At 55.1% G+C, this 15,130-nt stretch overlaps 1 protein-coding gene across 1 annotated transcript in view; it reads right to left on the bottom strand.

Annotated features, from left to right (window-relative positions):
- Nucleotides 1-15,130, bottom strand: part of RIMS4 (regulating synaptic membrane exocytosis 4) — a 57,645-nt gene that overhangs the window by 4,307 nt on the left and 38,208 nt on the right. Inside the window, exon 2 of the mRNA XM_062202370.1 lies at nt 10,983-11,121. Coding sequence (XP_062058354.1) covers nt 10,983-11,121 — 139 coding nt within the window. The remainder of the gene's footprint in view (nt 1-10,982; nt 11,122-15,130) is intronic.

The raw sequence follows: 15,130 nt of genomic DNA on the forward strand, positions 1-15,130 counted from the left end.
ACTCCCAGGGCTGCCCATCAGCTTAACAGGCTTGAGGCATCCTGACTGGCTCCCGGCCCTCCCCCTCCTTTCCTGTTGCTCGCGTTTCCTGGGATCGCCTGATGGTCTACTTCCACTTCAATCTTTGAGCCAGGGTCTGCTTCTGGAAAAAGTGAAAGCAAGACCGAAGCGCAGCAGGTATGTGAACCCAGGCAGCCCCGCTTCTGAGTCCATCATTTCAACAATTCTGCCACCGTGTTTCTCGTATAGAGACAGCATGGGGAAAAAAGTCACCTAGGTGTCTGGGAATTGAAATGTGCACTCCACCCCTGCCTCATTTTTGCAAAACCATAGACATTCTTTTTTTTTTTTTTTAATATTTATTTATTTGCAAGGCAGAGTTACAGAGACAGAAATCTCCCACCCACTGATTTGCTTCCTAAATGGCTGCAACAGTCAGGACTGAGCCAGACCAAAGCCAGGTGCCCACAACTCCATCTGGGTCCCCCATGTGGGTGGCAGGGCCTGAGCACTTGGGCCATCTTCCACTGCTTTCTCAGGTGAATTAGCAGGGAGCTAGAGAGGAGGTAGAGCAGCTAGGACTCAAACTGGCACCCATTTGGGATGCCAGTGTTGCAGGTAGTGGCTTAACCCACAGTATCACAATGTCAGCCCTACCATATCCTCTTTTTTTTTTTTTTTTAAGATTTATTTATTTGAAAGCTCGAGTTATACAGAGAGAGAAGGAGAAGCAGAGAGATTAGAGAGAGGTCTTCCATCTGCTGGTTCACTCCCCAGATGGCTGCAAGAGCTGCGCCGATCCAAAGCCAGGAGCCAGAGGCTTCTTCCTGGTTTCCCACATGGGCAGGAGCCCAAGGACTGAGCCATCTTCTACTGCTTTCCCAGACCATAGCAGAGAGCTGGATTGGAAGCGGAGCAGCCAGGACTAGAACCAGCACCCATATGGGATGCCGGCACTGCAGGCGGCAGCTTTACCCGCTAGGCCACAGCTCCAGCCCCAACCATAGCCTCTTAATTAACATCACTGAGGCTAAGACCAGACTCCCTGAGAGCTGGTGACATGGCCTTGCCTCCGTACCCTGGGTCTCTTTTTCCACCACGCCCTCTGGCTATCTGGGAGTATCCAGGTTCCTGATATCGAGAAATGATGGGGCTTCCTGGGCTCCAAGGCATGGGGGTAAGCCCCACCTCCCAGGCACTGCAAGGCCTTCCCGAGCTGGAAATGGAAAGTTTCCTCTATTGCGGCATTGTCTACTCCTTTGATCCTGCTGGGATTGTGAGCAGACAAAGGGGAATTGGCAGGCCTGGTAATTAGCAGTAATTGTTTATAATATCTGGGCGGCTGCCTGATTTCCCATCCCAGGGTGCCTCGCCAGCTGCCAACGAAAGGGGTTGATGCCCCAGAAACCCTGAACGAGCTAAGCACAGGCTCCACGGGACAGGAGGAAGGAGGCAAAAGTGGTGGCTGGCCCCTGCTGGCCAGAGGTCCCACAGACTCCACCCTGGGGTCTTCACTGGAACAGGAAGGAAGGTGGAGGCTCCAAAGTCAGTCACACCAGTTCCACACTGCTTGCTGTGTGCCCTTTGACAAGTAGTTACTGTCTCTGAGCTTCCATTAGTGTTCTCAGTGCACACGCACTCACTCGACCCTATAGACAGCAGACAATCATTGAGTTGGCCAGTGCCTGCCTGGGCAGTGCAGTTTCAAAGCTCTCTGCTTATAGGATCTCTCAGCAAGAAGTATGAAAGAGCTTGCTGGTGGCAGGTGTTCAGCAGGTGCCTACATCCCATATCGGAGTGCTTGGGTTCCATTTCAATATCTGGCTCTTGAGGTTTCTGACTACAGCTTCCTGCCAATGCAGACCCTGGGAGGCAACAGTGATGGACCAAGTCATTGGGTTTCTGCCATCCAGGTGGGAGATCCTGGCATTGTGGGCATTTAGGGAGTGAACCAGTAGAAGGGAGCAATCTCTCTGTAAGGAGAGAGATAGAGAGATAGAGAAAGGAACGAGCTTATTGCTGAATTGAGTGCCACATGCATACAAACTCTACAGACTTTCTCTGGCAAACCCTACAGTTGGTCTTACACTGGGAAAATAGAAGATAGTGGCTAAGACTGGGCTTTTACGGACCCTGTGTACCTTGGACAGCGGCATCTTCCTCACACATACAACAGGAACAGACAGTAACTGCCTTGCAGAACTGCTGGAGAGAGGCCATGAGATACCGGTGGCCAGGCGCTCAGCACACAAGGAACAAGTGTACTTCAAAAATTTCGTGCAGAACTGAAACTAAAAGACATTTGTTTCGGTGCAATTTTGAAATTCATGTCGTTTTCTCCTAGCATGCACTTTCCATGAACTCTTCCAAGAGCTCTGTCTGCTGAATGAGTAACAGGTGATATGCATGGCCTCCGGTGCCTGCAGTGTGCCCAGGAGAGCCTCCTCTCCTTCCTGGGGTTTCCACAGTGGATCTGACTCCAGACCAGTAAGGAGGGGCAGCACCCAAATGCCTGAGACCAAGTCCAGGTCCTCTGGAGGGCGACGGGGGCAGGGCTGCAGTAGGCGGCTCTTCCGGGAGACAGGAGCCACGCTGGCAGAGGCAGAGCCCCGAGACACGATTACAGTGCGTGTTCTGCCAGCCTTTTATTTTATGTTAATGCTGAAATGAGATTTCCTGCATCTCAGATCCTGTTAGTTTTATTTGCGGAGCTAAAACTCATTTGTCTTATTAGTAACCTTTGAGCGTGGCTGGGCCCCTGGATTCGCTGAGTTCCCAATGGTTAAAGAAGTAACTGGGTTATTCAGGGGCTTGCTGCCATTCTCTGTTCCAGGCAGATGGCCAGTCTCAAAGGCATTAGAGATTAAAGGGTCGCACGGGCCGCAGGGTGGCTCTGGGTGACGTTTTTCAGAAACACATCAGCAGCTCATGGGCTCTCTGTCCAGCCCATCCATTCATGGCCTGCCCCCGACATGTCCATCCATCCGTCTACCTTGCCTCGCCTCTCCACGTTGTGCAGCCTACAGTGTAAACAGTGTTGCTTTTGGGTGAAATATGCAGCCCTCCAAATGACGGGGTAGTGCGTAATTCTGCAACAAAGATCTGCGCTGGGGCTGGCATCGTGCTGCAGCTTGTGACACTCCAGCAGCCCTTATGGGACTGGTTCAAGTCCCAGCTACTCCACTTTCAATCCAGCTCCCTGCCAATGCACCCAGGAAAGCACCGGGAGATGGCCCAAGTGCTTAGGTCCCTGCCACTCGTGTGGGAGACCGGGATGGAGTTCCAAGCTCCTGGCTTCAGTGTGGCCCTGCCTAGCCACTGAGGGCATTTGGGGAGTAAACCAGCAGATGGAAGATCCCTCTCTGTCTCTCCTCTTAGCCCTCTCTCTTACTCTGCCTGCCAAATAAATAAATCTTTTATTTAAAAGTCAGAGCTTATGGAGAAAATGGCATCAAAGTCACATTTTTAGAAAAAAAATAAAGAGGAATGTAGTATAAGTGGTAGCAGTTTTATACACATTGTGGGTTGCTGTGAAGCAGGAAGGGGGAGGGGGAGTTGTGCTGCCAGGTATGGGTGGGCGTGGCTCCCAAGCACATGGAGAACTAAGGGCGCACTCATGAGGCATCGGGTATTTCTATGCAGTGTGGTTTTCTGCGTGTTCCTTGCATTTCTTGTGGGTGAAACCACGCCTGGGCGGCCAAATGCAGACTCATGTTAGTGTTCAAACTGTCCTGCTGGAACAAATTCACGTGTTCAAAACAAGCAGTGCAGCAGAGCCAGGATGCACTGTGTCCCTCGAACCTGACATTTCCAAACCTGGCCCCCTCCGTGAGTGTGGCTCCTGGGCAGGAAGCCTGGGATTTGATTATTCATCAAGAACTTGTCATGAACCAAGCGCTGAGCTATCACGGCTAACGCATCGTGAACCCCCATTGCACAGGACGGGAATCCAAGGCACAGAACTGCTGGGTATTAATCGGCGGAGATCACTCGGCCGGAACCCCAGCTGCCTGGCTGTGGACGTCAACTTCTTAACCATTCATCGTATCGTCTCTGTGTGCCTTGGGGAGACCTCAGCCTTGCCCAGGGCAGAGCAGAGCGATCTGCAGTCAGGCAGGCCTGGCTTTGAACCCTGATTGCACCACTCACTGGTTGTGCACGGAGAACTCTCTGAGCCTCAGTTTCCCTTTAGGAACACGTAACAATGAGATACTCCTCGGGGCTGCTGTGTTAGTGATAAACCCCTCAGGACAGAGTCTGGCTCAAATACTCAACAAATACTGCCTATAAAACAAAACAAAACAAGCCCCATCTCCTAGCCTCAGGCCAAGTTACTCCCTAGGTGATTCTGCTCACCAGCAGGGGTGTGGAGGGGAGGGGGCTCTGACCACCACCCCCTACACACACACACACACACACTGGTGACTGGGGAAACAGCCTTGGCAGGCAGGTGACCCTGACTCTGGGATGCAGTGCCACGGGCTCACCCACTGCTTCCCTGGGCTGTGGGCACCGTGACCCAGACACCCAGGGAGCACAATGTCGATGACCCAGAAGCCTCAGAACAACACAGGGCAAAGAGGAGCAGGTGGGTTGCCAGAGAGGATACTAAGACACTGGGTCTGGGATGAAGGGGTCTGGGGCGGGGCAGGAAGGGGGGAATGTGTACCTGCTTCTGCTCATCCCTGTCATTACTCATCAAAACGGGCAGAGCACCCCCTGTGGGCCAGCTGGGCAGGCCCTGAACTCAGCATCTACTGGGACACACAGTGGGGAGACCCAGGGGGCTGTGGAAGCCAGCGATCTGGCAGAGGAACGGCACAGGTCTGCCCACGCCCAGGGCAGGCATTGCTAATCAACTTCAGAACCCCTGCCAAGCCTGGACTTGGCTCCAGAATCCTTCTCAACACAGCGCTGTAGGGAGCCACTATCAATTAGCTGGAATTGGCATATGAGGTAAAGCTTACGTGCCAGTTCTTAGCAGAGATCTGGAGGAGGAGTGAGTCAGAGGGTAAGGAGGAGGGAGGGGTGGAGAGGGGCTGCCAGGTGGAGGGAGCAATGGGTGCAAAGACCTAGATGCGAGACACAGTGAGGCGGGTCAGGGCACCTGGGGGGGTCAGAGGAAGTGAGTGCTGAGGGACAGATGACGGAGCTCGGATCAGAGTGGAGACTTCCAGGCATCCCAGCAAGGGGACCCTGCAAGACAGATGAGTGGCCTCCATCAGGGGGTGAGGCCGGAGGGAACCAGGTGGATTCAACTGCTAAGTCTTCAAAATAAATATAATTATTTTATTTTTATTTATTTATTTGAAAGGTGCAGGGAGAGAGAGTGGGGGGAGAAAGAGAGAGACAGAGAGGGATCAGTCTTCCATACACTAGTTTACCCCCTAAGTGTCCCCACAACAGCGGGGCAGGGCCAGGCCACAGCCAGGAGTCAGGAACTCCATTCAGGCCTCCCACATGGATACTTGGGCGATCCCCTGCTGCCTCCCAGGGTGCACATTGGTAGGAAGCTGGACTGGAAGATTAGGCAGAATTCAAACCCAGCCACTCTGATACAGAATGTCCACAGCTTAACCTGTTGTGCCCACAATGCCCACCAGAGTGATAATTAAGAACAAAATGGCGGGGCCGGCGCTGTGGCACAGCAGGTTAAAGCCCTGGTCTGAAGCGCCGGCATCCCATATGGGCACTGGTTCTAGTCCTGGCTGCTCTTCTTCCAATCCAGCTCTCTGCCATGGCCTGGGAAAGCAGTAGAAGATGGCCCAAGTCCTTGGGCCCCTGCACCCTGTGGGAGACCTGGAAGAAGCTCCTGGTTCCTGTCTTTGGATCAGCACAGCTCTGTCTGGTGTGGCCATCTGGGGAGTGAACCAGCAGAAGGAAGACTCTCTCTCTCTCTCTGCTCTACCTCTCTCTGTAACTCTTTCAAATAAATAAAATAAATCTTAAAAAAAAAAAATGGCAAAACCAATTGTGAGTTGGATACAGAACATGAGAGGGGAACCAACTGGAAGAAACCTGAGGTTTCTGGTACCCAGACAGTCCATTCCAGCCTGCTCCACACACACACACCGCCACCGCCACCACCACCGCCACCGCTGACCGTATCAGTGCTCGCTGACTTCCACCTGCCAGCATCTGCATGCCTATGCCTTGGTTTCTCTGCCCCTAAAGGACGTCTGTGGCCTCCGAGCTCCCTGCACTTCAGAACGAGCCAGACGGTGCGGAGCAGGCACCAGCCAGTAACCTAAGAGAGTTGGGGTGTAAACACCCCAGCTCCCCACCTCCTGGGAGGATGACGCTAGGGCTCCCGACTGCCCCATCAGGATGAAGTTCTGTCTGCGCACAGGAGTGGCTGGCTTGGTGCTGTACCAGATGCCTCCCCTGCCCTGTCTCTCACACACTCCTGTCATTATGTTCATTTTTTTTTTTTTTTGGACAGGCAGAGTGGACAGAGAGAGAGAGAGACAGAGAGAAAGGTCTTCCTTTGCCGTTGGTTCACCCTCCAATGGCCGCCACGGCTTGCGCGCTGCGGCCGGCGCACCGCGCTGATCCCAAGGCAGGAGCCAGGTGCTTCTCCTGGTCTCCCATGGGGTGCAGGGCCCAAGCACTTGGGCCATCCTCCACTGCACTCCCAGGCCACAGCAGAGAGCTGGCCTGGAAGAGGGGCAACCGGGACAGAATCCGGTGCCCCAACCGGGCCTAGAACCCAGTGTGCCGGCGCCGCTAGGCGGAGGATTAGCCTATTGAGCCGTGGCACCAGCTGTCATTATGTTCTGGAATCATCTCCCAAGTGAATGACCTGTGCTCAAATGCATGTTTCAGGTCTGGTTCTGGGCAAACCCCAACTAAGGCTGTCATCAAGGAGCATCTCAGGATTGGGGGTGAGAGTGTGTGTGACTGGGGAGCTCCTGTTTCAAAGTCCTTTATCAGCCAACGCTGCGGCTCAATAGGCTAATCCTCCGCCTGCGGCGCCGCCATCCTGGGTTCTAGTCCCGGTCGGGGCACTGGATTCTGTCCCGGTTGCCCCTCTTCCAGGCCAGCTCTCTGCTGTGGCCCAGGAGTGCAGTGGAGGATGGCCCAAGTGCTTGGGCCCTGCACCCACATGGGAGACCAGGAGAAAGCTCCTGGCTCCTGGCTTCGGATCAGTGCGTGCCGGCCGTAGCAGCTATTGGAGGGTGAACCAATGGCAAAAAGGAAGACCTTTCTCTCTGTCTCTCTCTTTCTGTCCACTCTGCCTGTCAAAAAAAAAAAAAAAAAAAAAGTCCTTTCTCAAGGGACTTGAGCGAGACAGGCCTGCTCTGTTGCCATGGCAGCTTGCCTGGTTGCCCCTCTATGCTTGACATACAGAACCCCAGAAAGCCCTTCCCCAGGCTTGGGATAAACAGGATCTGCCAAAAAAGATGAGGCCAGCAGGGGGAAAAGACAGAGAGACTCTGGGTCCTGGATGGCATCATCTAACCACGAACCATCCCGGAAGTCCATCTCCAGATATCTTGCTGGATGCAACCAATAATGGGTAGAAGTGACACCAGAAGGAAGGGCAGACTCCAAATGCCTGGACTTGAATCCCACCTTGGCCACTTATTGGTACTGGCTGTGTGACCTAGAGCAAATCACTTGCTCTCTCTGGGCTTCTATTTCCTCCTCTGTAAAATGGGGAGATGAACACTACCCCCATCAGGTTCAGAACTACAAGAGTCGATACAGGCAAAAGCCTTTGGCTCAGTGCCTATACTTAGTATCTTGCACAGGTGTTAGCTGGTCATTATGACCTCAGTGCACACACACACCAGGTGGGGATCTTGTTAAGATGCAATGGTCTAGGAGAGAGCCCGAGACTGCGTTTCTAACAAGCTCTCAAGGTATGCCAAGGCTGCTGGATTGTGGACCATCCTTTGAGGCCAAGTCTGAAGGCACGGACCGTGGGTATTATGTAACCTGCAGGCATCCTCACTGACACACTGGTCCAACCCACATGCACTCCTTCTGCACCTGGGACCCCGCTGGGTGCATGGCATCTCCAGAATCTTCCACATCTCTCACCGTGCTGCAAGCTGCTTGGTCAGTGCCCTGGAGGGGAAGTTCATGGAGGGCAGGGCCTCCAAGGTGCCCAGCCCAACCACCTGGCACACTGGAGGTACTCAAGCACACGTACTGGAATGGACATCTATGTAGGGGCACCTCTGTGCCCACTTGCATGGGGGTACAAGCCAGTGAGCCAGTGCCTGGTCAGACAGACCGAGCAGCGCCAAGGGCTGCAGCCTTGCAGGGGCTGGCAGAAGCCCAGGGTAGGGGAGAGGGGGCAACAGGCACACCCCTTCCCATTCTAGAAATGGCATCTGGATCCAATCAGTGGCCCAAAAACCTGCAGAGCAAGGAGGCGGCTGGCCACTGCTCAAGGTCCCTAACACCTATCCTTTCGGGTCCATTCCCTGTCCAGGGGCTAGGCTGGTGGCAGCAGCTGGCTGGGCTCCACCAAGACTCAGCCCTGCTCAGGAAGGTAAGAAGGCCCCTCCACACAGCACGGCTAGCCTCAGCATCCTCCAGACCCTGGGCTCCTCCCTCAGTTTGGCTCAGAACACTGGCTGCACGCCTTTCCAGACTCCCCACCATCACAGCCAGCATGGATTCAGAACTTCTTCCTCGCTAAGCACTTAATAGCTACAACTGTATCTGGGGTGGCTCACTGTAGCTGTTAGAATGGAATTGATTACAAGCAACAAAATACCCAACTGACAGTGGCTTAAATCACAACAGACAAGATAATAATAGTCAATGACACTGTCCTGAGAGCCCTTCCATACGCAGGTTGCCAGACGGGAAGAGTTTCAGATCTCAGGGGGCTCTGGATTGTGGAGCATCTGCATATACACAGTGGGGCGACCTGGCGATGGGACCCAAGACTAGGCAGGAACTACATTTACGCTGCATACACAGACACCTCACACATAGGCTGAGGGTCATTTTACCCAGGATCTTCTGTGCGCCTGCACTCTCTGCCCCGTCACACGAGGTCAGGTATGGAATTTTCCACTGGTGGTATCCTAGGGACCCTCAAAAAGCTTCAGATTCTGCTGCCTTTCAGATTCGGATTTGTGGGTTAGGGATGCTCATCCCTTCAGTCCAGGCTCACAGCTGTATGAGTGGTCTCCGTGATCACCAGCCCTGTCTGCGAATGGAAAAACCAGGCTCGGAGCAGGGAAGTAGCTTCCCCAAAGCCACACTAAGAAACAGACAAGAGGGGCTGGTGCTGTGGTGCGGCAGCTTAAGCCACTGCCTGCAATGCCAGCATCCCACACGGGCGCTTGTGCAAGTTCCGGCTCCTTTACTTCCGATCCGGTTCCCTGCTGATGTGCCTGGGAAGGCAGCAGAAGATGGTCCAAGTGCTTGGGCCCCTGCACCCACATGGGAGACCTGGATGGAGCTCCTGGTTCCTGGCTTTGGCCTGGCCCAGCCCTGTCACAGGCATCTGGGGAGTGAATCAGCGAACAGAAAATCTCCTCCTCTCTGCTGTTCTGCCTTTCAAATAAATAAATAAATCTAAAAAGAAAACACTGGCTTCTTCCTCCTCCTCCTCCTCTCCCTTCCGCCTGTGCCCCCCCTCTTCTCACCCACCGGAAAGTCTCACTAGGAGTTGGGCGGAACCACAGCATCTGCCAAGCAAGGCCATCCAGGAGGCCGGAGATGCTCAGCTTAGGAGGGGCTGGGGGTGGACGCGGCTTGCAGCCAGCAGGAGCGCCCGGCTAGGAGGCAGGGCCAGAAATGAGGAGAGCAACGGGAGGGAGCAGAGACCCAGGCCCAGCCTGCACGGGCTGGCGGCCGCCCCTGGACAAGCCCCTTAGCCAGTGCTGCCCGATGGAACTTTCTGTGATGATGGATGGCTTCTATTTTCTGTGCCATCCAGGGTGGTCGCCACTAGCCATGAGCCTCCAAGCACTTGAAATGTGGCTAGTGTGACAGAGCCACACAGTATGTGACCTTACTTGGTTTTAATCAGTTTACATTTAAATAGCGGTGTCTAGTGGCTACTGTATCGGACAGTGTAACACGTAACTTTCCAAGTCTAGTGGCTACTGTATCGGACAGTGTAACACGTAACTTTCCAAGGCTCGGCCTCCACACGTGCGTGACAAGGACCGTGACCTCCCACCCACCCCCGCCTCTGAGGATTGCTGGGACCCTGAAGTGATGTGAGGCTGTGGACTATGCCTCAGCTGGGAGTCAGGACTCCTGGGTCCCACACCATGCCACGCTGTGTGACTCAGAGCAAGTTCCTTAACTTCTCTGAACAATAAGGAAATTGCTTCAGATCAAAGTTTTGTTGCCAGGGACCCACAGGTGCATTTTAGGGGAGTCTGGGCACCACTGGTGTTAGGAGAAGAGAGTTTGCATAGCTGTGTGTGTGAGAACGTGTGTGCATGATTAGGGTGTGCATGTTTGTGAGTGCTTATTGGGGGAACTCGGACTCAAAGCTTCCCCCAAATTCTCAAGGGTATCCATAAAAATGAAAAATGCCTAGTTTAGATGACTAGAGAGCTTTCAAAAATGAGCTCTACTTGGAGGGGCTCATCCAGCAGCCTGGAGGCAGGGCCCTTAATCTGCATTTGTCACGAGCTGCCCTGGGCTGTGGCTGTGCAGCCAGGGAAACGCTGGGAGGAGTCAGGCAGCACCCAGGTTCTGGGGCTGGAGGGGCATGCTGTGGCCTCACCAAGCTGTGATGTATACGTCTGAAAACTGGCTGGGACCTCGGAAACAAAGCAAGTAAAGCAGAGACCACGAAGACGCTAACAAGATACCCAGCTGCCTCCCTGCCACGCTTCTAAAGATGGGCACGGTCTGGGGGCCCTGAGCCAACGCCCCCGCCAGCCGGGGCTGCCCCAGGGCTCCTAGGGGCTGGGGCGGCGCAGCTCCTCCATCCCTGCACCAAGAAGCCAGCAAGAGCCAGGAGGCTGAGGGGCAGGTGCGGGCCACATACTCACTTGCCCTCCGAGCCATAGCTGTTCATGCTCTCCTCGATGGACTCGTGGCTGGCCTGGCGCAGCGTCCGGCTGGGCATCTCCACAGCCAGGCCTGTCTCTGTGCTCCTCTGGATGGCCCCCTTCAGCCTCCGGCTGTCCCCTGCAGGGCAAAGAGGCCGAGAGAGATTGAGGAAAGAGACATGGCAGGGGGACAGACAAGTCATCGGCTTAGCATTTCCGTGGTAGTTGATGGTCCAGCTTCGGTCCCCTCCTGAGCCCACCCACCTCCCCATCCCATATTACGGGCTGCACCCTCAGCACCCCTGTCCCCCAGGGCAGTCCTGCCATCCACACCCACCAGATAGCCAGTACCATATGCGTTTGGTTAACTGGTGGATTCATTCACAAGCACTCTTTCTCCACCTGTGACTTCCTTGCTCCCCTACACCCTTCTCCAAATCATTTCTCCTCCTCTTCGGCCACTATTCATCAAGCACCCACTACGTGTCAGACTGTCAAAGGCTTTGTGCCGATTTAGACCACAGCTTCTCAGCCTCAGCACAAAGGGCACGTTGGCAGGCACACTCCCTTGCTGGGGGCTGTCCGGGGCAGCGCAGTCTCCCAGTGTCCCTGGCTTCCAGCCACTGGACACCAGTAGCACCCCTCAGGGCAGCTGTGGCGGTCAACAACATCTCCGGGCATTGCTGAATACCTCCCAGGGGCTTCCATCCTGTGAACAGACGCCATCTTACCCAGGGTGTTTCTTACCCACCCCGGCCCTGCTCAACAGCAGCCTCTCCTGCCTGTCCAGACCACTCCACCTTACCCAGGACCTTCCTGCCCACTCCTGGCCCTGCTCACCTCCTACGCCTCCACCCTCAGGCCCCGCTTTCCTTGTCTTCCTAGTGTTTATCATCCCAACACAGCATGCGGTGCTGGCTTACTGGCCGGCTTCCTCCATGCAGAAGGCACATCAACTCCATGGGGACACAGATTTTTGTTCACTGTTGAAGTGTCAGCAGCAGAACCGGGGGAGCCTCCTTAGATGCTCAGTTAGTAACTGTGCAATCGACGGGTGTCCACCCCCAGAACAGTCCCAACCCTCCCAGCCACCCAGGAGCGGGTGCCACTGTCCCCCTCACTTAGTGCCAACAAGAGGCACAGAGAGGTAAAGCACTTGTCGGCTCACTGCCCATAGCCCGGTGAGCCAAGCCTTGCATATCCCACCCAATGGGACTGCAGGCTTTGTAAAGGGAGGAGTCTTTCCCTTGACCCCACAAAGTCTAGGGTGGCCTGGTATACCTCAGGGACTGCCTCAATGTCACCAAATGACCCACTGGGGAAAGCAGCCCCGCTCAAGCCTCCCCCACCCCCACCCCACTTCTGCCAGGTGCGCTCCAGCAAGAAGACGGGGAGTTGGGTCTGTGTGCCAGGCTTTCCCCTCTCCCAGGGAGGATAGTGTCATGGTCCTCCCTGACTCAAAGGGTCACATGCATACATGTACTTGCACACACGTGTGTGGAGACAGAAGCACACACACAAGAATATCCACGCAAAGACACAGCGTGGCAGTACACGTCCGAGTGTCCCCACTCCTGCACTAGCGGGTCTCATACCTGCCATTCTGTATGTTTCTGCGGGTAACCAGGTGCATGGATCCGAGTGTGTGCCAGACACTCACACAGTCACACCTCTGCAAGAACCAGATGCCCCCCACACAGGAAGGCCCGAGAGAACTGCCACGCCGCATTTGTGTGTGTGGCACCCTGTGTGCTTCTGAACAGGTCGGGGAGCGCGTGCCCCTGTTGCCACTCCGTTCTGCCATTTGTTCCTTCCCGGACTTGCCGCTGCAGCTGCACCCCGCCCCGATGCTATTACTGTGATTTTCTGTGCACAGCAGGGACAGGGACAGAGAAAGACCTGGAAGCACACACCTGTTCAGAAACACGGGTTCACCGGCCCAGGAAGCTGTCCCTCCACACATGCATGTGCACACACAGGTCCAGTTACACACACAGGGACAAACCCCCCTGCAACACGGGAGACACGTTTCCCCGCCGTGGGGCAGGCTGTAGACACCTGCCTGGGTTTCTGACCCGCTGCAGAGTCCTGTGTCAGAGCTGTACGCCGGCGTCTCCACCCACAGGGCTGACACATTTCTCCCGGAAGAGGGGGGAGCAAAGCATGACAAACAACTCAGTCCCCAGGGGCTGCGGAGGAGGCTGGAGGGATGCACTTCACACCTGCACGGCATTCTGCACCTCCAGGCCCCCAGGGGCTGTGCAGCGGCCCTGACTCCACACGAAGTGAGCCTGGCTTCCCGGCTGGACTTCCCAGGTAACGTCTCTCCTGGCTGGGCAACCAGACAGCGGGAGCTCGGGCAGGATGGATGACGCCTTCCCACGGAGCTGCTGAAAGGGCGTTCGGCACAGTGCCTGGCACACAGTAGGTACTAAACAAAAGGAGTGACAGCCACTATAGAGAAAGACCTGATGCTCCCCAAATCTGCCCTCACCAACCGCCTTGCTGATGCCCTCAGGGACACACGCTCCTCCTGACATGCCAGCTTCCCCAACCTGGGGACCAGGACTGTGCCCAACCACACCAACCATGCTTGTTGTCTAACCTCGGCCCCCGTGCCCATCTGCTGGTCACCTCTGCTGACTCCTGGTCCCATCAGTAACTGTTCCAATGCTTCCCACCTCCAACCCCTTAATCCACCCATCCAGGCAGATGACTTTTCTCCTGCCTGGTTGAAGAGGTAAGCTCTCTTTGCTTTGCTCTGCCTCCATTCCACACTGCTCCATCCTCAGACCTCCCAAGCTGTCCCTTGGCCCCTTCCTCCCTCAGAAGGGAAGGGATCCTGATCCTCCTCCTCCTGGCCCAGGCTGACCTCTTCAGTCCTTTCCCCTTCCCTCCCCCAGTTGTCCTCTCCAGGCTTTGCCTGGGCCACCTCTGTCTTCTGGCTCTTTCTACCACTCAGGGGCCACCCTCTGGGGGATGTGCCCAGGAACGCCCCTCATTCTCACTTCTGCCTCTCCTTTCCCACCCCACCCCCAGTCTCTCCTGCAGGCACTTCCTTCATACATCACATGAACCCCAACTCCATCTCAGGCTCTGCTTTGGGGAAGCCTGACCTAGGCTGGCACCCTAAGTATGTCAAAGGTCAAAAGCCTTTGCAGAGGTGGGGTTCCAATATCTCCAAGGAAACACCATTCCCGCCATGGGATGTGGGGGTGCCAGGGCTGTGGTGTGGAGGATGCAGGCACGGAGAAAGGGTCGCCCCTTCCAAGCACGGGGGTGGGGCAGTGAGAGGCGCCTCCAGCAGGGTTCTTGGGACTCCCTTCCAGAGACTTGGGGCTTGAGTCTTTTATTAAGGGCAGCGAGACTGCCCTCAAGGCTGGCCACTCTAACTATAATAAATTGAGATGACTTTTTTTCCACTACCTATTCATATTTTCTGCACCCAAAATTCAAACTGTGCAGCTTCTATTTTCTCCTACAGAGCCCAAAGTTCCTTCTCTTTATATGTGGGAGTGAGGGGAGGCGGGGGTGGAGGAAGAGGCAGAATGTGTGGCCAGCTGGAGCCCTGCCAGAGGCAGCAGTGTCCTGGGGGGACCAAGGCCATTGTGTGCCAAAATGTGCCTGAAGCTGGGGCACAAGAGTGGCATGGTCCCTCCTCTGTGGGCTCATGGTTCCGATGGGGAGGCTGACATGAAACAGATGATCACACTGATTAGTCACAAACGTGTTAAGTGCTTGGAAAAGCAAGTGAAAGATGGAATGACAAAACTCATGTTGGGGCCAGCAGGGAGGGGGACTAACTTAGGCTACTGAGTAGTTCATCCTCTGAACTGGCGTCACTTCTCACCCCTCCTTCTTGGAGGTCTGTGATCGTGAACTCCGATGGGTCTGCTACCTCTCTGACCTCTTAGTGCTCCCTGGGCTCGCTCACTTTCTCTCCCTCTCTCTCCCCACCTCCATCCTCCTTCTTGGTGACTTCATTCCCTCACATAGCCTCAGGACCAACCCTATACTCACGTCCTACACTCAGCCCTTAATTCTGACCAAAGCAAGACTTGCATGCACCCACATTCTGGACATCGCCACCTGGCAGAAGAGAAGGCTCCTTGAATTCTACATGGTCCCAGGCAAACCCCATCACCAGC

The sequence above is a fragment of the Lepus europaeus genome, chromosome 10, assembly GCF_033115175.1.
Source record: "Lepus europaeus isolate LE1 chromosome 10, mLepTim1.pri, whole genome shotgun sequence".
Classification (NCBI taxonomy): Eukaryota; Metazoa; Chordata; class Mammalia; order Lagomorpha; family Leporidae; genus Lepus; species Lepus europaeus.